At 36.4% G+C, this 25,370-nt stretch overlaps 1 protein-coding gene across 4 annotated transcripts in view; it reads right to left on the bottom strand.

Moving 5' to 3' along the window:
- LAMA2 (laminin subunit alpha 2) overlaps positions 1-25,370 on the bottom strand; it is a 609,036-nt gene that overhangs the window by 272,809 nt on the left and 310,857 nt on the right. For all 4 annotated transcript variants that reach the window (XM_042939791.1, XM_042939793.1, XM_042939792.1 and 1 more), the window contains 2 exons: positions 3,397-3,498; positions 1,749-1,960 (listed from right to left, as the gene is read on the bottom strand). In XM_042939791.1, the coding sequence (XP_042795725.1) occupies positions 1,749-1,960; positions 3,397-3,498 (314 nt within the window). The remainder of the gene's footprint in view (positions 1-1,748; positions 1,961-3,396; positions 3,499-25,370) is intronic.

Genomic DNA, 25,370 nt, shown 5'->3' with positions numbered 1-25,370 from the left:
CAGAAGGCTTCAAAAGAAACTGATGATTTTGACGGGTAGACACTGAACTTATCTGACATAAATCAGGGGGAAATGCCTTTGGATTAACTAGTCTGAGAAGCAATGCTGACAAAAATAAATAAACCCCCTAGCCACTTTTTGTCAATTTGGTTGTCATTCATATCAAAAGCCAGAGGACTCATCTCTCTGTACTGTTTAAACATCATGACAATCTCTATTTACTAAACGGGAGAAAAGATAATTAATTCCTAAGTGCTGCTTCACATCTTCATGGCATTTTAACCCAGCTCCTAACAGAATTGCCTATGCAAAAGAGGTACGATGTTTGACAATGGTTCTGTTTATGAATCTGTAGCGTCCCCCTTTGGGAGATGGTAATGATGATTACACTTAGTTGAAATGGTACAAGTGAAAGAAAAACTAGGCTGCACAAGCAAATGATGGGGGTGGAGGAGCATCAGCATTAAAAACAAAACAGCAACAACAACAACAACAACAAACAAACAAACAAAAAAAAACCCCACCTCTTGTAGATAAACCAGTACTGGAGACAATGCTTTGATATTGAGTATGTCACAGAGTCAAGTTTTGGGTCATATTTCTTCATCTAACTTAATCTCAATTAGGGGAAAGTTACCATGCTGCCTTGTGCTTATTATTAGGGCATAAAAGGGAAAGTGGGTGGGGGGGAGAGAAAGCACATTCAGACACAGCTAAAGTTTGAATTTTCTTGGACAAACATATCACTGTTTTTAAAATGGAAAGCTTATGATCAGTCAGATATGAGCAGGTTTGATTTCAGTCAAAAGTTCTGTCTTTAGGGGTACCTGGGGTGGCTCAGTCAGTTAAGCGTCCAACTTCAGTTCAGGTCATGATCTCATGGCTCGTGAGTTCTAGCCCCTTGTCAGGCTCTGTGCTGACAGCTCAGAGCATGGAGCCTACTTCGGTTTCTGTGTTTCCCTCTCTCTCTTCCCCTCCTCCCTCTCAAAAATAAATAAAACACTAAAAAGAAAAATTCCCTCTTTAAAGAAAAAGAAAGGAAAACAAGTAATTCTATGTAACAGGCGCTTTGCATAATTGCCACATATAATTTTCACAATGACCCCTGAAAGGTAGACACTATAATCTCCACTTTATACTTGAAGAAAGCAAGTTTCCACAAGGACCAATCACTTGCCAAAGTCACACATAAAATAAGCAGTTGAACTCACTGAATTCCTAGTTAGTTTGGCTCCAAGCTTATGCTCTTTCCTCTACAACACACAGCCTTATAGTCTTCTATGAAGAGACTTGTGATTATTTCAATGAAGGTGCTTAGGTTTCTTATTACAAACCACATGCTATTAAGTTAGAAACTGGTTAATTAATTAATGGAAGAAAACAGTTTACAAACCACTTTCCGAATATGGATACCCTGGAATTATACCTCTTTAGTTTCCCAGTGTCTGAGTCGTCATAAATGAGACTTTATTCTCCAGTATAGAGTTTTTCAGAATATGGATCCTTTTTTATCACATGTTCTAGCTGAATTGTGAAGGAATCATCGATACTAGAAAAGGGCTAAGACAAATTTCTTTTGGGTGTTTAAATTTTAAAGTTTTAATAGAAACGCTTTTCAGAAAACTAGCGCTTGATTCTTAACTACTATTTGCAGAAAACCTGCATATCTTTAAAGTCACTGTTCTACCTAACGCGTGCTTGCTCCAAAGAAGTGTGTGAACACTGGGAGATGCAGTTCTTGAGTTTACCTGAAGGTGGCATCCATCCCAAGGCTGTAGGTGATTTGTATGAGGACTCTCTTTACATTCGCGAGCACTGTCATAAACTCTCTTCTACTGACAGGGAAATTTGTGCCATGTATGGTAAACAATTCTTCTTTAAGTGACAACGAATGGATGTGTTCTTCATATGGTTGCAGATACACTTCATCTTGGACTGTGCTGATCCTCAAGTCACTTCCCTAAAGGGGGAGAAAAAAGGATAAAAGTGTGAAAACAAGGTATAAAAGGGTAAAAAGTATCCATATTTGGATTTGCCACTTTGTGAATTATCCTCAGATTTTTAATTCCAGGTTGGCTTTCCTTGCCGTTTAGTATATTTCTGGTATATACGAGAGGAAGAGAAGGCAATTTAAATATTAATCTTAACCAGATGCATTGCTAAGCATAAGCTTTGTTATACATAACCTTGTTTCCACCGTTAACTAAATAATAGATACTTGGCAACTCATGCATGCCATGTGATTACAAATACCTATTTAATGCAAGTGCATAATAATTGGCATAATTCAAATATATTAGTTTATGGTGAATGTAGGTTGTATAGAAAAATAGGGAAGAAAAGTTACAACAGTGTATTGTATTAAGCTATGGTTTTAAAGGGCTTTTCTATATGGGAAAACAAACAGAAACAAACAAGAAAAGTCCTGCAGTCTAGCATCCACAGTAAGATAATGGCATCATAATAGGGAATGTATTGACTGACCTTAAGGTTATCCTTCTTAACTGAGTTCATTTATATTAATAATACAGAACTTCACATTTTACATTTAAAGATCCCTTTTATCTCAAAGGAATTCCAAGACATACTTCTAGTTTTATAGATACACACACATGCATATACATTTAATAATATATATCATCCAGATCACTTCCTCTAATACTGGAAATATTTATTTTAGGGGAAGAATTTTGTCATTGATTCAGATGCATGAAAGGTTCAAGAAGAAGAACAAAGCCTGGTGCTAAATCAACATCAACCCACTGGAACCACAAATGTACATGCAAGTGTGTGCTCTGAGGCTATATGAGAGTTGGAGGAAGGGTGTGCATTATGTGAAAGGAACAGTATGAGAAAGGGTGGGGGAGGGCCTCTAAGATATCTTTAGGCTTCCCACATTGTAGAATTGCCTATGGCCCTCCAAATCCTGAAAGTAATTTCTCCTATATCTTTCCTACTTAAATTAGGAGTTTGGAAGTCAAGATTTAACTACACCTAAATAAACAAGCTTCCTTTTTCATTTGTGTCGGCCTAATATCAACAAAGAAGTAGACAATAAAATCTACTTGGAAGAAAGGGGAGATGGAAAAAATTAAACAATGTAAATCATCATTTGCATAAACACTTGATCATTCTTATATTCTTGGGTACATGGTCGTTATACTTTTAATTTACATTCCAGGTCTGGTCTAAAGGTCTTCTTTATCATTGCAACCTAACGAATATGTTCAGTCTTTTAGATATATCTTAGTGTGAAACATAAGGCTGGCATAAGAACGTTTCCCAGGATACGGTATTTTCTATAGTTTTATATTAAATTAATCTCAAGCCAATCAGGTAAGGCATAATCTAAGAATGTAAAACAGTTGAACATAAGTGATCCACTCCGTACTTTACCTCTAAGATAACCATAATCTGGAGAACGTGTTCTGTATCTTCTTCCCCTTCTTCAAAGTCATATGAGATGGTAAATGTCAACTGTCCTCCAGCTGCTGTAAGCTACAAGAGAAGAGATGCGTAATCATTACAAGACAGGAGATGGGCTGTTAAATCATATTTTACTTATTATTTTAAAATCATTTTATTGTTCTAGAGGGTAGGATTTGGAAGAAACAGAAATCACAAGAGTGCAGAGTGAGAATGATAGACATTTCTTTAGCAGTAACCTTTATACGAACCTTACCCATCAACAGCAAGCCTGACATAAATATAAATTCATGTATTATTTTCCCCAGGATTGCAGGCTTGCTGAAATAGGTTAAGTTCTGTGAAACCAAACACAGCCCCTCCTGTCATTTTCCTCGTCTATAGCTTGAGCTTTACAATTCCCAAGCAGAAAAGGATCTTTGTCAAAATTGGGAGATTTCTGCCCATCCCCGAGGGTCACTCACTTTCTGTTGGTCTGAACGCTTTGAACAAAGACATCACTCCATTTGACAGCGACGTTACATAAACTATAAGCTAAGCTGGGAAATGTCGGTCAAAGAAAAATAAAGGAATAGTGGCAAATTTTATATTATGATACAATTCAACCAAAACTCCCAAAGAAGATACACTTTTCCCCGTGCAATCAAATATGCTTAGTTGGAATGAATGCTATTATTCCTTTTCATTAAATAAACCTCCTTCCTTCCAATATGCACGTCAAGCCCTGTGTTAATGGATGTTTGAGGTTTACATCTTCTGACATTGACAGTAACCTTGTAGAAAGGAAAAAAAAATAGGAAAGCAAGATCATTTATAGGACAGGAATCAACATTGGGGCTTGAGTGACAGATTCAATGCAAATACGGCAGTCCATTTTTAAAAATTCCACTCCGGCATTGTAAATAAAGACATTCATAAAACAAAGCTGATGATTTGTATTCTGCTGTTTCCTCCGCACTGACAAACAGAGACCCAGCTTCACAGCCATCAGCTCTCCGTGGCCTCTTACTGCAGACCCTGACCACAAAGCAATTCTGGGCGATGCACCGGATGGAGGAGGAGGAGCCCGGATTCCTTGCAGAGTCGTTCCATGGGGAATGGCACATAGCTCTCCATGGCTGATGAAATAGGGTTTTCAACTTGCAGCTCCGCAATGACTTCTACGAGCTCATTACATGGAGCTCTACAAGGAACTAGAATTCAGAAAACTTTTTTTCCCCTGTTCCCTTGAGAAATAGACCTACTCTAATGTCTTCTCATATATAAAATAATAAATATCTGCCTGGACTATAGCGCTTGGCATCACTGTGAGTAACAAAGAGTGGATCAATGTAAAAGGTTTTTGGTTCTATTAAGATAAGCATCCAAAATATCACCTTGCAATAGAAGAGTCCAGAAAGGCAGCAGGAAAGAAGGCTTTATATATTTCAAAGAAGACTGAACTAATTTTCTACATTAATAAAAACATTTAGCAGGACGTAGGGATAGAGTTTGGGGAAAACACAAGGATATAGATCTATAATGTTGCAAAACTTTTGAGCTTCCAATTATATTTTGATCATGTAAAATTTGGACTATGTGTTTTTACTTTCTTTGGAATATGTTTCTCTAAAAAAAAGAAAGAAAGAAAAACACTCCATTTTAATTCATAGTTTCTTAATTTAAAAATTATACAAATGTGCGGACCTCAGAGATAAAGCTAATGCCTATTTTGCTAATAAAAAGAGTCAAAGTGAGTGCAATTTGAATATCCAAGCTTTTCAGACTTGAGATAAAATAGAAAAATGTTTGATTTGTTACAATATTTCATTTGTTTATGCCATTTCCACACCTACTCATAATAATTATGAAATCATCTAGCATATAAAACACTTTGAGAGACAAATGAGGGTGGAAATGGAGAAAACAAACAAGAAACAAATATAGAAAAAGAAAGGGCTCTTCTGCAGGTCAGTGATCATATATAAAACATGAACGAAGGAGTGAAATTAATTCAACTATTCTTCTGAGGGCTTATCATTACTATTATAGTAATAAAAATGAAAATTTGCCCTTCACTCACATTTCATAAAGCAACTGTCCGCAACTCTTTTCGTGGATCTCCCATACCTATACATCAGTATTATTAGAACTAATTTTTGAATCCACTAACAATTTTCATGAGTGAATCCATTTTACTTCTGCCTAAATTATGTGAAAAACAGACCATTTTAAAAAGGTGTATGTTGAGTTACCAGATTTGTTTTTTCCTCCAAATCAAGTACCCATTTCTAGAATATTAGAATCACTATCTTTTTCACTCACTGTAAAGGTGTATATTTATGGCCATTTCTATATTGGTACTTAGTCAAGTACTTTAAGTAATTTTGAAAAAGGATTATTTAAGGTACCATCCCACAGTTTAGGGGTCATATTCTTAGGAATAATCACTTAATCTCTGTTAAATTCCTTTCCCTCTATTTTTCCTTGACCTCCATTATCTCTTCATAAGCAATAAACCCAAGAATTTCCTGATGTTGCCAGCTAATGTGTCTTTCCTGACAAGTACATACCATCATATGAAAGTCTGTGTGATGAGTCAATTATAAGACAGCATCTTCTTTTCTGAGGGATCTCATTTTTGGGGAAAAACCTGTAGCAATATTCAGAGTACAAACTGTCCTTTCCTATAGCTTTGGATGAAGAAGTCTCTGCCTCTTCTACCTGTCGCTCCGTATCCCAAATGGCTCTTATGTGTCTCTTTCAAATCCTTGCATCCCCACTCTCCTATATTCCCTTAAGTATCCCAGTCTCCACGCTCTCCATCAAATCCAATGTGCACTGAACTGCCAATCATCAGCTGACTTTACTGTCTCCTCTAGCCTTTATGTATGGTTATTACTTTCACTGCCGAACTCTCAGATACAGGACATTACACGCATTTTCTTTATTCTTACCCACCCAGCCTTTCTTATTTTATTTATTGCATCCTGTCTTAATCCTTGGTACTCCACTAAAAATGTTTCTTGAGGGGCACCTGGGTGACTCAGTCGGTTGAGTGACCGACTTCAGTTCAGGTCATGATCTCACCGTTTGTGAGTTCGAGCCCTGCGTCGGGCTCTGTGCTGACATCTCAGAGCCTGGAGCCTGCTTCAGATTCTGTGTCTCCCTCTCTCTCTGACCCTCCCTTGTTCATGCTCTGTCCCTCTCTGTCTCAAAAATAAATAATCATTAAAGAAAAAAATTTAAAAAAAATGTTTCTTGAGGGGCACCTGGGTAGCCCAGTTGGTTAAGCCGCCGACTTCGGCTCAGGTCATGATCTCAGGGTTTGTGGATTTGAGCCCTGTGTCGGGTTCTGTGCCGACAGCTCAGAGCCTGGAGCTGCTTCAGATTCCATGTCTCCCCCTCTCTCTGCCCTTCCCTGCTCATGCTCTGTGTCTCTGTCTCTCATAAATGAATAAACATTAAAAAAAAGTGTTCTCGAAAGTTCATTTATGAACTCTACCTGGCAACCACTAATGGACCTTCTGCTTCTGTTCAGTTTTATTGTTAAATCTGTATGTAGCATGTAATCGCTCTTAAAATTCTCGACTCCTTTGTCTCCTGTTGTACCAAACTTTCATAATACTCCTTCCTCTGCCTTGGTCATACCACTATCTCATTTGTAGAAACAGTTTTCTTTCTTATTCTATACTCTGTGTATGGATGTCTGCAAAATTCTTATTCCCTTTTGGTTATCCTTTCTTATCGTCTCCCCATTCCTCTCTCATGGATTTAATTATGTTTGTGCCTGGTTCCTCATCTGTATCTTCCACCGTGTGCTGTAGCCATGTATTAGTTAGCTCAGGATGCCATAACAGAATACCAAAGACTGGTGCTTAAACAACAGAAATCAGATCAAGGTGTAGGAAGAACTGGTTTCCTCTGCAGCCTCTCATCTTGGCTTGTAGATGGCCACCCTCACCCTGTGTCCTCACCTGGTCCTTCCTTCTGTGTTTGTCAGAACACACTACTCTATTGGCCTTCTTCTTATAAGGACTCCGGTCATACTGGATTGGGCCCACCCTAATTCCCTCATTTTAACTTAATTATTGCTTTAAAAATCCTTTCTCCAAATAGTGTCACGTCCTAAGATTCTGGGGGTTAGGACTTCATCATTAGAATTTGGGGGGAGGGATACAACTCAGCCTATCGCAGTCCTGTACTGATTGTTCTTTTTTTTTTTTTTAATTTTTTTTAATGTTTATTTATTTTTGAGACAGAGAGAGACAGAGCATGAACGGGGGAGGGTCAGAGAGAGAGGGAGACACAGAATCAGAAACAGGCTCCAGGCTCCGAGCTGTCAGCACAGAGTCCGACGTGGGGCTTGAACCCACGGACTGCGAGATCATTACCTGAGCCCAAGTCGGGCGCTCAACTGACTGAGCCACCCAGGCGTCCCTGTACTGATTGTTTAATAATGTCTCAAACACTCAACATTCCCAGTTAATCTCATCTGGATCTTCCCAGGAAACACACTTGATTATTTTCCCAACTCCCATGATTGGGTCAGGTCAGTTGCTTTATTTCTCTGTTTCAAATGAGAAACTGTAGGTGTCACGCATATTGTTTTCACTGTATTATTTATATCAAATTAGTCTCAATCTTATTCTCTTGAAATGCTTTTCCTAGCTTTCCATTTTCATTGCTGCATCACCCTTACTAGGTCCTCACCAAGCATTTGAGTTCAATTCCCTGACTTCAGTCATGTTTTTGGCAGGGGTGGGGGGGGTGGGGGAGTGGGGAATTTTATCAACTGTTACTTCTGTTTTTCCCTCTGTCATGAAGAGCCTACAATGGCCCTGGGATCTATAATATCATTTGAGTTTCTATGCAGTTTCAATAAGTCTAGGATCTATTTAGCGCCCTTTTCACAAACTCTGCATAGGCGCTCCAGGGCCCTGAAGTAAACTCACAAAGGCACCGTAGGATACTATAAACATTTAAAGGAAACACAAGTAACACTGTGTATGTTAGACGCCAGGCAAACAACTAGCTTGAGGTACTTCACAGTTTTAACATTAATGTCATATTCCTTTCAGAGATATTCTCAAAATGTTGAACTGTGTTTTTTGGGTCCTTGCACTTTCAGCAATGTCATGTCTTTGGTAAGCAAAGTTTTCAGTGTATGCTATGATAAAAACCACTTATTGCACAAAAATCAATGTGAAACAGGAATTAAAGGTAGCCGTGTGCATTCTGTTTCTAGGTTTGAACAGTTGTGTTATTACAGGCACACAAATCTCCTCTAGTAAGTCATTGTGGTTATGAAAAAAAAAAAAGAGATTATTATATGGCCTGAACTTACGTGCCTTATCTTTTTCAATGGTTGCTAAATTGTTAAAATGTAAATATTTATGAAGCTGTTGGGCCGTAACTACTGTGGCATGTTTCAGTTGGTCTAGGAGACACTGTGAAAAAAAAAAATACAAAGACATTCAGAATACCACAAATTGAAGAAGTTTGGGAATTTCAGATTTAGCCTCTGTTTATATCTACCCATTCTGCTACTTAGATTTGCTTCAACTCATTTTCCTGCTGAAATTCTCACTCCTACAGCTCTCTGACTATTCAAATCTGCTTTTCTTCCTTTGCTTGGCTAGTGTCCCACTGGTCAGAAGACTGAAGAGGGAAAAGGGGTTTTTTTAGTGATATTCCCGAAGACTCAGTGGCAACCACAACAGATAAGAGAGCTAACGGACTTTAGAACAGGTAGAGCTCTGCATAAACCATCTCATCCATTAACAGTGAAGAATGCATTCTAACAATACCTCCCATGACATTGGTAACTTACATGTACTGTGCATAGCTTTAATTTTCCACAATTTGGGGCTATGGAGACTCAATTTATTAATTTTATCTTTGAGACTTTCAAACTCGTCCATTTTGGGGACAACACTGGTTACTGTAATTTTGCAGAGCACTGCACGTACTTCCAGCAGAACATTTCATTTTCTCCGGCTATTGACAAACAAAACTGTCACTATTCTATTGGCCAGAGAAGTATGGTTTTCCACAAGAAGAATTAAGTTCAATTCCAGTTCACATTGAGGCAATTCTTACATTTGCTGGGTAGATTAGACTATATTTAGCAGAGATGAAAGTTGTATTCCTTTTCAATACAAAGAGAAAGTGAATTTAATGGGAACAGTTCATTTCATCAGGGTCCCCAAAGACCTAGTTTTTTTTGTGTGTGTGTGTTTGTTTTTTACCTTTCTTCGTATCTATTAAGCAAAATTCTCTTCAGAAAGATTCAGATATCAAATCGAGAAGCAAGGAAAAGAAACAGGGCCCATTCATTCCTGGTTCAGGTCTAAGCCCTTCCTGATCTTCAAATTCACCCCATTAAGAAAAGAGCAACACAAGTAGCTGTTTCCCATGAGTTCCTGTTTTAATTCTACCTTCAGGGGAAAGAAACAGCTTGTTTGCAAGTAACATTACAGTTACTATGCAATATATAACCTAATGTCACACATAATAATGTACTGTGCATGCAGCACATTGCATTAAAGATTTAATGAGGCAGGAAAGTTCTCCCTCATGAGTGGAAAAGGCTAAAGGTAATTCATAAAACCAAGCTTTACAACAGTATTTAGTATTAGGCTACCTGTGTTCTAGCCTCCCCCACTCCCAATCTCAAGAAAAATGAATTGAAAGGTGAAGGGTGGATGATCTACGGGGGACAATACACTCGGGGGGAAGTTCTTTCATAAAACCAGCCTGAAATATTTGGTTGTCTGATGTCAGAACATCGTCTCTCTTCTTCCACTAAATGGGTGTAAAATCTAATATTGACTTTTGCTTACCAGAGCAAATATTTCAGGAGGGATGTACTAAAATCAAATGAAGAAAAGTGTAATATGGAGCAGGATAAATGAAACATGTATGTTAATTTCAGTTTAGCATCACAAACATGGCGAGTGGTTCATCTTTCTAGATTTTGAAGCTCCAAAGCCTTAAACTGTGAAAAAGTATCCCTCTCACAGAAGTGTTTACTGATGCATCTATTCATGGAGCTCTATATTAACATAGAAACAGAACTTCATGTTTTGTTATGCTTTTTGGTACATTTATAACATTGAGATAAGAACATGTTTCTCTTCCTTCCAAGTTTGATAGTTAGAATAGAACAGGTCTAAGGGGATGTTGAATTAGAGAACAGGCAGAATTTACATAGGAGGTCTTAAAGTTACATCACCTTAACAAGAGAAAAAGAAGTAGGAGTTGTGAGCATCAAACAGAAACAATACATTCTGGAAACACTGGGCTGGAAGGCAAGAGGCTACATTATGTAGTCCAGGAGATACAAAGAGGAAAACCTTCAGGATTTTCTTGTATGCCTGCTTCCATTCTTCCCTTCTTTTCTTCCTCTCTACCTGCTCTGCCTCTTTCCTTCCTTGTATCCATCTCCTCCTTTTTTCTTCCTTCTCCCCTCTTCCCCCACCTCTTCTCCTCTTCCCTGCCCCCCCCCCCCCTAGTTTCCTCTTCTCCTTCTGATTTTTTACCCTTTAGACATGGCCACTTCCAACCTGAATAATGTTGCACTCCTTTGTATTTTGTATCATCAGAATTTCATAAGTATCCAAAGTAGGGGTGAAAATTACAAAGCGACCGAACCAAGGACAGAATCTTCTGGTAGCCCCTCAGAGATACTCTCTCAGTGAAACAACAACTGACCAATCAGTGTCCTTGGAGCCCAGTCATCCAACTGCTTAATTGAGAAATTAAGTATGAACTTATATGAGTTTCTATAAAATTAGTGGTTTATTCACTTGAATAACACCAACCTATTTCAGCATGAGGTCTCTCGTGTAACAAAGTAAGCCCAATTGTACTTTCTCTATACTCTCTTATGATTCAAAGCAAATGGAATTATGCAGGTTCGATCAGGTAAGAATGTTTTTGGCTGTAACTGAAAACCAGACAATTGGGGCGCCTGGGTAGCTCAGTCCGTTAAGCGTCCGACTTCGTCTCAGGTCACGATCTCACTGTCCGTGGGTTCGAGCCCCGCGTCGGGCTCTGTGCTGACTGCTCAGAACCTGGAGCCTGTTTCAGATTCTGTGTCTCCCTCTCTCTCTGACCCTCCCCCGTTCATGCTCTGTTTCTCTCTGTCTCAAAAATAAATAAATGTTGAAAACCAGACAATTAATGATTCTTATATAACAAGAGGTGCAGAAGAAAACACATCAAATTTTAAAATACAACCAACAGGTTATTTCCCACTCACTGCCCCCCCCCCCCCATTTCATGTATTTTCTACAAACACTTACTTAGATCCATTTGGGGACACTTAAAAATATAAACACCCCATAAACAGATTTGCTAAACATCATAATAAGATGATGAAGTGTTTACAAGTACAATATCCCATACATAAATTAAGATTTAGTGTTTCCTCTAAGTGTTGTGACTGAGAGAACCACTTATCACTTTGTGACTTGCACAGATCAAGTATTGGGTTGAAATAATGCAGTCTCCACAGATGTGAGTAAATGGTAGCAGCCAAATTCTCCAAACTGCCTTTTGTTATCAAGCCCTGACTCAAAAACAGGATCTTTGCAACAGCTGTTTGTCTTCTGTTTACTTACTTAGGTTTGGATGGAATGCTCCATTGGTACCCTTGTTGTAGTTTGGATTAATTTATGTGTAAATATTCAGTACAAAAAAGTACATGCAATACAGAATTAAACATTGATCTCATCAAATGAACTGTAAATTATGGTTTTATGTATACATAACTTTCTTATTGACCAGGGCTTAAACGTTTTTCAAGTTCTCTGCCAAGAAAACAGAAAACTGCATTCTCATGATATACAACATGGATGTTGATTAAAATAACAACATACATTTTAATCCAAGTTCCATCAAGTTAAAGAGAAACAGGCTTACTATTTTTATATAACTGACAAATGAATATATATTTTTTATATATTTATGCATACATAAATCCTTGTGAAAAAAGTTAGGAGAACATTGTAAAAAGGAGATATCACTAATGCTATTTTCTATCTGAATAAGAATTTTAGCTAATCTTTTACTGCTTAAGTGTTTTGCCTTATAAGGATATTCTTTACTCTGGAACGTACATAGCTATTTTATAGCTTTCCCCTCTTATTACAAAAGCAGGAATAAAAGTATAATAAACAGAATTCTTATCTTTCCTATAGGTAATTTTCAATGTTCTTGCCTCAACAACACTAACTATGGCTGGAAGGGCTGTATGCTTAAATGAGCTCAATCAATTCCAGGCTACATTATTTAAATAGAGGTTATCTTGAAATATCAGACAACTTATTTCTCACAAAGGTAGATGCCAGAACACCAGTCTTGGAATACTATCTTGATTTGATTCAAAATTGATCTACCTCTCTTCCTTTTTCTCTTTTTCCTTATTCATGAACTCTGCAGGTGACTCTTTATTATAGCAGTAGAAGCTGGTTATGAATTTTAGAAGAAAAGATTCCCAAAGATGCAGTGGGAACTAAGTCACACCCCAGAGGAGGACCAACGGGATAATAAAATACATTCTAGTGCCTCCTTCCAGAATGAACAGATAAAGATTTGCATGAGTTTCTGACATGTCTGTTAACATGGGAACCATATATAAATCACACAAAAGATAAGCTCATTCCCAGAGATTTTCCAGACCTGGTTTTGGATTCTGGTTCTGCCTTTAAATGTTGTACGGCCTTTGGGAAAGTTGTCTATGCTTTCAGAATCTCAATTAATTTTCACTAAAATGCACTGAATTACACCTACTTCAGCAGTTTGTTATGAAGGTGAAATGAGCAAATATTTACAAAAGTCTTCAGTTGATACCTAGCACATAGTATATATTCAATGAATGTTGTAAATTGTACTATTTTAATAAAAATAACTTTCAAAATTAATACATACACACTTCACTCTAAAAACTTAACCATAATGATATTTATTTCATGATTCTAAATGCACTTTAAAATCATAGCATTTCTGGAAGAGACCACAGTGTTGGCAGATCTTGTCCATGTTTTAATGTTTCCCTATGGTACTTTGCATAAGTATCTTACAGATAGTAGATACTGTGTAAATATCTGCTGAACTTTCATCAAATTCAACACCATATATCATTTCAATGTATTATAGTTGGAGAAGATATAAAAAACTGGTACAAAAAAAATTTGTGCTACCCCCATGAGATAGCTTGTAGTTGTTATTAGAATAGGCCTTTATTGGTTTCTCTATTCTTATCTTTGTCAGTACTAAAAACAGACCAAGGGAAATATGTCTATTTGAGTTTTTTGGTGATTTGAGCTTATTGCAACAACTTACTGTACTGCTGACTGGCAAACCATAAGTGCATTTATTTTAAAATAAGGCCCTTTAGCATGTGGGAAGTTTGATCTGCAGCTGAAAGGAAAAATCAATATTTAAGTCATTTAGACATTTACACACATAAAGCAACTATATGTCATCACTTTTCACCAGATTCTATATGCTAAGATAATAGTGTAAATTCCAGCAGCCACTAATACATATTTTATAAGTTACAAATACATTTTCAATATGTTCTGATATATTGGCAAACAATGTACTCTCTGTGTTAAGAAGACACGTAGCATACAGATTAAAGGGAGCAATGATCCCACCGCAATCATCGCTAGTCAGAGCACATCCTTGACACCACTATTTAAGAGAAGAGTTAACAAATTAGAGGTCAGCGGGGAGGTGTGACCAGGATGCTGACGGCTCTAAAAGCACAACAAGAGGTTCAGAAAGGTAATGGGGATATTTAACCTTAAAGAATAAAAGCCATAGGAAAAACATGATTATTTTATTCAAATATCTAAAGGTCTATCATGTATAATAAAAAGAAACTTTGCTCTCTTTGTTGCATAAAAATGGAGTCTACCTAAAGGAAGTAGGGGGTATTTCTTGATCCAGCATAAAAATTAACTTCTGATATCTAGAACTGTTGAAAATGGAATGAGTTTTGTAGGGTGTCCATATCCTTAAAGACATATGAATAGAGGTCCATCTGCCTGGGATGATAAAGAAGGAATGGCCACATCTGCCAAGAGGTTGGACTAGATCTGATATCAATGGGCAATTTTCAATCCCACCATGCGAAATTTTACAGCTAATTTACTAACAGTTGGTTACTTAAATATCACAGTAACCCTTTTCAATTTGTATTGTAGAATACCAGAATAGTAATTACTTTTATATACACCATCTCCTTGTTGTGTGATTTTAGAAATAATACATTTAGAGGACAAACAACACATTTCATTAAGAGAAAACTACTTGTATAGACATCATTAGAGATTTGCAATGGCATAGTGGAAAAGAGTATATGGGTTCTAGAACTAGACTTCTTGAGGTAGCAGGGAATATTATTACTTATTAGCTGTGCGAACTAGAGCAGATTACTTAATCTCTCTTTTTATCAAGCCTGCATCTGGAAAATGTAAAGGATGAAGCAATAAATGCCTCATAGGGTCATTGTGAGAGCTCAAGTGAATAATCTAGAATAGTGCTCGACACTTTATAAATGTTTAATAAAGGTTAGCTGCTATCATTGTTTTGTTATTGTCGTGATTATGGAAAACAATCTCCAAAATTTTGTAACTATTCAGAGCAAGATTTTCCCACTACCACCATACTATGGTGACACATCACTATGATCTGGATTTTTTACGTTTGAAAATAAAAACTTTTGCACTTTTTTTTTTTAGCAAGATATAGATAACATATAAATACGGTACATCTCAAAAATTAAGGGGATCCAGTTACTGAGCCATATATAATTTACTGGAGTTACTATTTATCTGGAACTTTAGAATTTAAATAGCACTTCTTGCATCATTTTATTTAGTCTCAAAAAATCTCAGCATGTAGGTGTATGATTATTGTTATTATATTGCAGACATGAGGAAGCTGAGGCTCTAAGAGGTTAAGCTGCCCACAACCACATTGTCACTTTAGTGATATTAAGATTCATTCTTGATTTATGTTTAATTTTTAAAATATTCCCCCTCAAGACTCTTTGTTTCTCAAACATGTACACATGCATGCGCACACACACACACACACACACACACACACACACACATTCTCATTGTGCATTCTCTAGAATGCAAAGATCATGTGCTTCAGAATAAGACTGATCTATTCTCTAATCTTAGTCCATATATTTACTGTGTGACTTTGGACAAATTAATTTAATTCTGAAGTTTACATTGTATTATGTCAAAAGAGAATGAAAATACCTACCTTGAAGTGTTTTTATAAAAAAATTCAGGGGAGGAACTATGTAAAACCTATTCTCTATGTTCTATACCAGGCATTCAGAATTTCTTGAAACATTATTTCATATTCCCTCCTAATTATTCTGGAAGCAAGTTCAAAATAGGTTTGCTAATTTGAGTCTAAGTACTTGTGTAGAAAAGAGAATACTATCGTTCCTGAAAGATGAAAACATACTCTATTCACTAATAATAATAAAACAAAGTAAACTTTTCTAAAGTACTATTTTCCCTCATCAGAGTTGTAAATATCTAAAAGTTTGATAACATACTCTATGAGTGAGGGAATTAGGGAAACAAGAACTTTCATGTCTTTATGGTAGTATGTACAAAATCTGTGGGGTCAGTTTGGCAATGTGTATTTAAATTACAAATGCATATCCATTTCAATATAACAATTTTACCTCTGGAAATTTATCTAACAGCTATACTTGCTCATATATGATATAGTAGGTAAATGATTATTCACTGCAACAGTGGTTGTAGAGAAATATTAAAAATAGACTAATGTTCATCAATAGCGATTACTAATAGACATATTTATAAGGGTAACACATTATTATGATCATTACATTAATTTTAAAGCTGAAAAAACTGAAGCATTGAGTGATTTCATTACTTTTGTGGGGTTGTAAAGCTGTTAAGTAGTGAAACCAGAATTTGAACCTCAAAGTCTAGCACCAAAGTCAATGTTTAATCTCTTTTATGACAGCTGAACAAACTTGGGTGCATCCATTCAACACAAAACAATTAACCAACCAATCAAACAAAGCAAACCTACACCATACCCACCCACCCACCCACTGAAATAAAATCTTTATCCATTACCATTTGTGTATCTACCATTTGTGTAAAATGAGTCAGATACATATGTGTGTGTATATATTCTACTAAGACAGAAATGTAGAAATAGAGAAAATAAGAGCCCCAAAATACATGATAGCTATGATTTTGATATTATTTATTATTTTTTTAATTTGAGATAGTGCATATGAGCACATGAAGGGGGGAGGGAGAGGGAGAGGGAGAGGGAGAAGGAGAAGGAGAGGGAGAGGGAGAGGGAGAGGGAGAGGGAGAGGGAGAGGGAGAGGGAGAGGGAGAGGGAGAGGGAGAGGAAGAGGGAGAGGGAGAGGAAGAGGGAGAGGGAGAGGAAGAGAGAGAGAGAAGAGAGAGAGAGAGAGAGAGAGAGAGAGAGGATTCTAAGCAGGCTCCACCCATACAGGTGTTGATTTCATCACTCTGGGATCATGACCTGAGCTGAAATCAAGACTCAGAAGCTTAATCAACTGAGCAGTCCAGATGCCCTGATAGTATTTATTCTTAAATCAATTTTATCAGATGGAATGACTAATAGCATCTGCATTGTTATCTGGAATATACGAGTGAAGTAAAATATTTGTGATTTAAGCACCTGCAAAATGTTTCTGGTAACCAATTAGAAAGTGTGTTTTATGAAGAATGCTTTAAAATATATTTATTAGGGGTCTCTGGATGAGTGATATTGGGAAAATACAGTGAAAAAGGGAGTCAGACCTGAGTGCTAGCCCGCCTTGCACAAACCACATGTGTAATTTTAAAAGTATTGGTTTCTTAAGAGTGAAGCCAAAACCAGAGTATAGGATGTGGAAGTAAAGAGAGCTGACATGATGTCTCAGTTCATGCAAATCTCATGGAAGTCTGACTTTGAGCAAATATTTCTCTAAGTTTTAAAAATCATCATCTCTACTGTGGAAATTTTCCTCCTTATTTTACTGTGTTATTCTGAGATTTATACAATGTAACATTTATTAACACACTTTGGAGACTACATGTACTCACACTTTTATTATCTGATACCTTTAGTTCTAAAATTCCTTAACTTCAATGACAATAGAAATCTGGTGCCTGTCAGATCATACAATTTCAACTAAAAGTTCCAGACTTCCTGCTTCAGTTGGGAAACTCTCTAATATGCAGAAATTATTAGGGTGAAGTAATTATATTACATGGTATTTTAGATTTGCCTTCCCTTTTCTCCTTTTTGTTTTCAGTAGATATATCATTAGAATAAAATATCCTCACCAACATCTACAACTTTCATCAGACATTTATGAAAAGCAGGTCAGATTATGCTTTCCCTAACTAAAAACAATAAAACTAAAAAGCAAAAAAAAAAAAAAAAAAAAAAAAGACAGAATGAAAATAAAACTATAAGTCAAAGAAAACCAATGGTGAAAATTTCAAAATAAACCTGAGAATTTCTTATAATCTATATAAGAAAGTTTGCAATTTTTCTACTAAGTTCCTCTATTCCCATAAACTGTAAGTACCCTTTTATTAAAAAAGGGAGTACAAACAGTATTCTTTACTATTTTCTAAGAAAACAGAGTTCCTGCCATATAAAGGCAGACAGACCCTCAGGACACTCCAAAGTTCCTGCTAAGAGTTCAAAAAGGGGCATAAAAGCAATCCTATCAATCACAACATGAAACACACACTTTCTCACACTCTCATGGGGGTGAAATATTTATGCAGCTTTGGCCACTTATTTTCTTCATGGACTTTACATCAACACAATTGTATACTTCTTGGTGGGATAGGGGAGGGGCAACATCTATGCATTCTGTGAACTTTAACATATTGCATTGAATTTTGTAGTACGTATATAATTTATATACTATTTCTGAAGGTTTTTAGATTTCTGTTTCTTTTTCTTCTCAGTCATAACTGAACATCCCTCCCACACAGACCAGCTGTTTCTCTATTTAAAAAGAAGGCAAGTAATTTAACATCATAAATACCAAACTGCATCTCAAGGTCAGAGTCAAAAGCTTTATGTCTCATTAATTTTCAAGCTCTTCATCAATTTTTCTCATCGAGCTGCCATTTATGTCTTGGTATGTGGAAAAGCATAAAACTTGTGTTATCAGTTAAAACAGAAGGCTATCTCCAGCTATTAAACTAATGTAAAATATTTCCAATTAAGTGGGTAGTAGCTTGTGTACTTTGTAATGACAATAGCAAAACTTCAAAAGCTTTTGGATCCATATACCAGCAACTTTTCCTTCCACTGAGGCAGAAGCAAACCATTTCTGTGAGTTAATCCATGCTCGAACTGCTGAGACATAAAAATATTGACCTTTATCTCTTTAATCAAATCATTTAGGCTACTCATGTAATGCTTAGAAATGATACGTTTTCAAATATTAGCTATTTCTTAGAAATTCACTAAAAGTGTGTAATAAAAAACCTATATGCATCACCATCTGATGTTGAGTGGTCATTTATTCACTAAATAAGCAGTAGTTCGATAATATAAACAACCTTCCATCACTTTAGAATCTACAGCAGTATTTCTGAAAGCAGTCATGTATAAAGAAATGGACAGAAAATCTTACTAACTTCATTTATTTCCTCACTTGTCAAAAGACTTAAACTTTCCTTTAGACCCAAAGCACTTATTTTATCATTAAGAAAACATAGGGCCAGAGAATACCTACGATGTGCCCAGGCCCAAATTGCAAATAATGGCAGAGATTCTGAGTGTTGGCTTTCACTCCCATGTCTCTTCATAGGTTTGTAGATACTATTGCTTGGAACAACATGTTTTCTGTTCTATTTTATTTTGTTATAATGGTTTTAAAACAAGGTGACAGATTATTTGGGGTCTTTGTCCCCTCTCTTAAATCTGGGTAGGTTTGTGACTGCTTTAACCTGCAACTTCTGAGGTGAGGTCATAAAAAAACATTGAGCTTTTGCCTTGTTTTCCAGGTACATTTTCTAGTGGGGTCCCATACAGCCTTGATGGAAGTCAAAATACCAGGAGGCCACCATGCTTAGAGGAAGCCCAAACTACATGTATTGTTCATGCATGGGAAAACGGTTGTCTGTCTCAGGGAAGTCCAATCTTTGGGTTATTATATCCCAGGCACTGAACACATACATGAAGAAGCCTCCAGTCATTCAACTCCCCACAACTATTCAAGTATGCTCTGCTAGGCCCCAAGATATCATGGAGTAAAGAGTACCTATCCTGCAGTGCCTTGTCCCAATTCCTTATCACAACATTGGTAGGCATTAAAATAGTTGACACACACTATTTAGTCTGAGGTGGTCTGTCACTCAGCAATAGGTAACCGGAAAATTCTTAGATCTTAATTTTCTCCAATTGGGTTAAATACCTTGGTTACTTTAATAAGTTCAGCCACTTCCAGTCAAAGGCTATGTTGTTCTATAGCTTTGCTTTTCTCAAACGATCTGCATTATGCTTTCCTGAGTCAAATTTCTTTTTTGGTTTCATTCATTCATTCATTCATTCACTAAACCTTTATTGAATATATAATCCATATTCTAAAAATGGTTAGATTTCAAAGATCTAGAGATGAATAGAATAAAATATTTTTCCTCAGGTAGGGTATAGGGGGAGACAGAGGATTGCTACTTAATTTATTTTTCCTTTTCCTACTCTTTTCACTTTATAATGAAAGCATTTAGGACTTTAGATTTACTCTTGAATACTGCTTTTGCTTTACCTCAGGTTTGCTTTATAATACTTTGTTTTCAGAATTAAAGTTGTAACTTTAATTTCTTGGGGCCAGAATAGTTATTTTATAGCATGTTCTTAAGGTTTTAAGTGCTCTTTTAATTTATTATTTTTAATTTATAACTGAGCACACCATGGTCACGTAATGAAAACTGAATATTTTCTGGTTTTAGAATTTTTGAAAAGTGTGTATGTGCCTGACTGTGTATATCTGGCCTCTCGTGACACTAATTTTTAAAGTATTCCATTGGCATAGGTCCTGTTTATAAATATAAAATTAAGAGAGTACTATTATTTATTTTTTAATCTTTAGTACTATTTGTTAAATGTTTCCCTGCTCTTTCCTTAACATTTCAGAGACTGAGTAATGTATTAAAGTCTGTTACTACTACAGTTGCTTGCTTGCATATCAGTAAAGAAGTAACAAGTAATATAAATATTCAAATGCCAGAAGAAATTCATGATATACTATCATAATTTTCAATTATAACAAAGAAGCACTGGGGAAAACTAATGATATGAATAGTTTTGTAGCTATAAGACAAATTTAGGAGCATTTCTAATTAGCAACTAATTCTAAGAAAATACACTAATAAGAAAAGATCCCTCCCTGTTTAATCATGTGATGTACTTATTTAAAATAATAAATTAAGAATCAAGTAAGTTTTCAAAAGAATCAAATACTTAACCCAAACAATCAAGGAGTTTCACTATTTTTCTAAAAAGTGATCAAATCCGGCAATATATTTTAAATATATTAAAGGTTTAAAATGAGGAAGAATATCCAAGGAAAGTATTCTTTCTGCAAGGTAATTTGCCTAATAAATTTTTAACAAATTAATGCCACAATAGACATTTTTGGAATTACATTATATTTAGCTAATGAGAATTGAAGAAATGTTAATGTGTATCATAATCATCAGGCAAACACATTCATCATTTATTAACTTTTTCTAATATCTTACTGTTATACATCTGACATTCAAGAAAATGTGATCATTTTTCTTGACCAAATAAAATTCTGTTATGATTTTATTATTATTAGGTAATTTAATAAGCATATTTTTACATATGGCCTGGTGTCAAGCTTGGCCCTGTTAAAAGCAGGTACAAAGCTAAGGATATAGCAGAGAAAATCATGTATTTCTCTTACAAAAATATAAATCCTTTTTTTTTTTTTTTGAAGACAGAAGATAGTAAAGCCTGGTAGCTTTGTCAATAGATGAAAAAGAAGAAGAAGAAGAAGAAGAAGAAGAAGAAGAAGAAGAAGAAGAAGCAGCAGCAGCAGCAGCAGCAGCAGCAGCAAAGCTTGCTCTTTTGGAGAGGCGCTCACATACACAGCAAGTCAGGGAAGAAAGCAAGAGCACAAAGGATCTTCGAGTCATCTGGTTAAAGCTCATTGGCTCCTACCTCAATGGAGCTTGATAAAAGCAAAGTGAAACAGCCCAAAACTATGGATGCACTACTACCATAATAATTGGGAAGAACCCATTCTTTTTGTTGACAAACTCAATATACCGAAACGTCTATTGTTTTATTCTAGTTCAGTTGGTTCTAAACTTCCCAGTCCCTGGAATTTTCTTGCTTGTCATTCATGTCAATGTGAGCATTCCATAGTGACTATAAAATATTCTGAGGTGAGTTAATAAGTTTTTGTAAAGGTTAAAATCAGGAAATTATCATTTTAACATTTCAGAGATACGTTTAAGATTTTACGTTCCAGTTCTTTCATATGATACATTTATACCTAAAATAAACTAGAGTAAGGTAAGACTCAATTTACTGCATTTAATTAACTCGAATACATAGGTCACAATTTGTAGTATGCTACTGAGATGAATTCAGCTGAGTCCATTGACAATTTTTTTCCTATGTGCATATAGTTTCATAAAGATGGATTAGTTCATAAAGTCACTGATTAGTTTTGTGCTTCCTAGTATACGACCTAGATGGTTTAATGACTGAATGTGTAAAATATATTCCATGCAGTTGAGCTTCTTAAATACCATGAAAGTACATACAATTAACAATGAGCATAAGAATTTTGACTTATTCACATCAAAATGGCTTAATTTTATTTTTATTTTTAACGTCTATTTTTGACAGATAGAAACAGAGCACAAGCAGGGGAGGGGCAGAGAAAGAGGGAGGCACAGAATCCAAAGCAGGCTCCAGGTTCTGAGCTGCCAGCACAGAGCCTGACACGGGACTTGAACCCATGAACTATTGAGATCATGACCTGAGCCGAAGTTGGACACTTAACTGACTGAGCCACCTAGGTGCCCCAATATGGCTTAATTTTAAATATGCAGTTTTGATTTCCTAATTCTTTTCTAAACTTACCCTCTTAAATAAACAGTTTGCTGCCTTACTAAACTCTTCTTATCCAATTTAAACTATATCCATGTCAATGGAGTGCCTACTACAAAAAATAGCTCCAACGCAGATATTCTCCAATTTGTGATGGTTCGACATAACAGTTTTTTGACTTTATGATGATGCAAAAGGGCTATGCATTCAGTAGAAACTGCACTTCACCGTTCGAATTTCGATCTTTTTCTGGGCTAGTGATATGTGGTACCATGCCGTCTCATGATGCTGGGCAACAACAGTGAGTCACAGATCCCAGTAAGCCACATGATCACAAGGGTGAATGACCAAGACACTTACAACCATGTTGTACTGATGCAGCCATTCTGGTTTTCACTTTCATTTTTATTCAGTAAATTTCATAACATATTCAACACTTCAGTATAAAGTAGACTTTGTGTTAGATTATTTTGCCTAACGGTAGGCTAATGGAAGTGTTCTAAACATGTTTTAGGGAGGCTAGGCTAAGCTACCATATTCCATAGGTTAGGAGTATTCAATGCATATTTGACCTAAGATACGTTCAATTCACAATGGGTTTCCGGGATATATGCCCATCCTAAGTCGAGGAAGATCTGTATAACGTGTGCATGAAGAAGAAATACCACTGTACATTCTTCTTTCAACTTACTTTTTGTTATACTTTGAACATACTGACTCTGTGATATAAATGAAAAACTCATAAAAGTCAGCAAGACCAGGAGTCCGCTAAGGGCCTTCTATATAACAAATAACTGGACTGGTAGAATTATTATGATGAATGATTCACTTTTTGGGTTTTTATTTGTAGCCTTATGTATACATCATTCAAAATGGCTGAATATTTGGACATTAATATCTTGAGGCTATTCTAATGATAGTCTTTTTAACATCATGCACATACTCCCAGGCCTCACGAGTATGTGGATAGAAATGAAATCTCCCTGACACCGATGTCCAATAAGGATAGTTCTTAGGCCCCTTTACATCTCCAAAGCAATTCTGTTTTAGTCCTTCATTAATACATCTCTTCAGGGGTGCCTGGGTGGCTCAGTCAGTTAAGCGTCTGACTCTTGATTTCGACTCAGGTCATGTTCTCACAATCATGAAGTTGAGCCCCACGTTGGCTCTGCACTGAGCATGGAGCCTGCTTAAGAGTCTCTCTTTCCCTCTCCCTGCACCCCTCCCCTACTTTCTCTCTCTCTTTAAAAAAATATACATATATATCGATATCGCTATTGATCTTTTCATTACTTGACTTCCAGTACCCAGAGTGAGAACCCAGCTTCATGCAAAGCTGCCTTTGGCCCTCAGTCAGATGAGAGAGAGTGGGCTTTCCTCCACTCTGTGCCACAATCTGTCTCATAACGTCTTTCACAAAAACATCTCCGTCACTTCTAGTCCTCCACCTTTTTCTCTATTGAAGTAAGGCTTCAAACAAGTTTCTCAAGGTCTTACATGAAAGCGATAGGAGAAAGGGGACAAACCCCATGACATCTTCTCTATTGATCTTTTTCATCCCATTATTTCCTCCTGTTCTTGTCAAACATAACTCCCACTTCCTTCTGTCCATAGATACAAGTATCCATCTATACTGTATTAGTTTCTTATTGCTTTCATAACACCCTTAGCAGCTGGAAGCAACACAAAATTATTATCTCACAGTTCTGTGGGTGAGACTCCAACATGGGCCTCACTGGGGTACAATGTCTAAATTCCTGGTATCAGCAGAGCTGATTTGTTTCTGGAGGCTCTAGGGGAGCATAGACTTGTTTCTGGAGGCTCTAGGGGAGAATCCATTTCCTGGCTGTCTCAGATTGTGGGCAGATTCAGTTCTTAACAGCTGTAGAACGGATGGTCCCATTTCTTTGCTGGCTATTGGCCAATTCCCATTCCTAGATTCTAGAGCTCATCATTTCTTGGCTCATCTTCAAAGACAATGATGATGGAGAGAGTCCCTCTCATGCTTCAAGTTTCTTCTTCCTCCACTGTCACATCGCTCTGATCCCCTTTTCTGCCTTCCTCTTCTTTTAAGGCCTTATGTGATTTGATTGGGCCCACCTGGACAGTCCAAGATACTCTCCCCATCTCCATGTCCTTAAAACTAATCATATTTGCAAAGTCCTTTTTTGCTATGTAAAGCAACTATTTACAGGTTCTGGAGATTAGGATGTGGACATACTTACAGGTATCGGTATTCAGCCTCCCACATATATCAATGTAAAGGAATTCCTAAGGGGTCACTACCTACCCGCTCTGCAAACAGACTCAGATTTGCAATTTGTAATCAGTTGCTGTGATAATAATTTTGAAATAATAAAAACAAAATATTTCAGCCTGGGGAAGTAGGGGAAAAGAAAAAGAAACTTGCAGATTTTGTTCTAAGATACAGGATGACTGCACAGTTTTTAATGGAGTGATAGAAGTTAGTGGATTAAATCATAACAGCCAGAAAAGGAAGGCTTACACTGAAAACTTTGGCAGTTCAAACAAAAGAACTGTGGCCCTATAGCAGACACAGCTATAATAGGAGCATATATTTGGTCTACATATCCAGTGTCATTTTGCTGAATTTCAAGCAGGAAGAAGCTGAGCTCTCCTTAGAATATAAATCATGTCAAAAGTAAGAGTTAAACTCCAAAATAAATTAAGTAAAACTTAGAGTGACTTTTCTAAGCCTAGCACAGATAGACACAAATTAAGACCATATTGTACATATGCTCTGAGATCATAATATTCTGCCAAACAAGAAAATGTCTTCTTTAAAT

This window comes from Panthera leo, chromosome B2, assembly GCF_018350215.1.
Source record: "Panthera leo isolate Ple1 chromosome B2, P.leo_Ple1_pat1.1, whole genome shotgun sequence".
Lineage (NCBI taxonomy): Eukaryota > Metazoa > Chordata > Mammalia > Carnivora > Felidae > Panthera > Panthera leo.
Note: the sequence above shows the minus strand (reverse complement) of the source record. Positions and strands in the feature narration are given on the sequence as shown.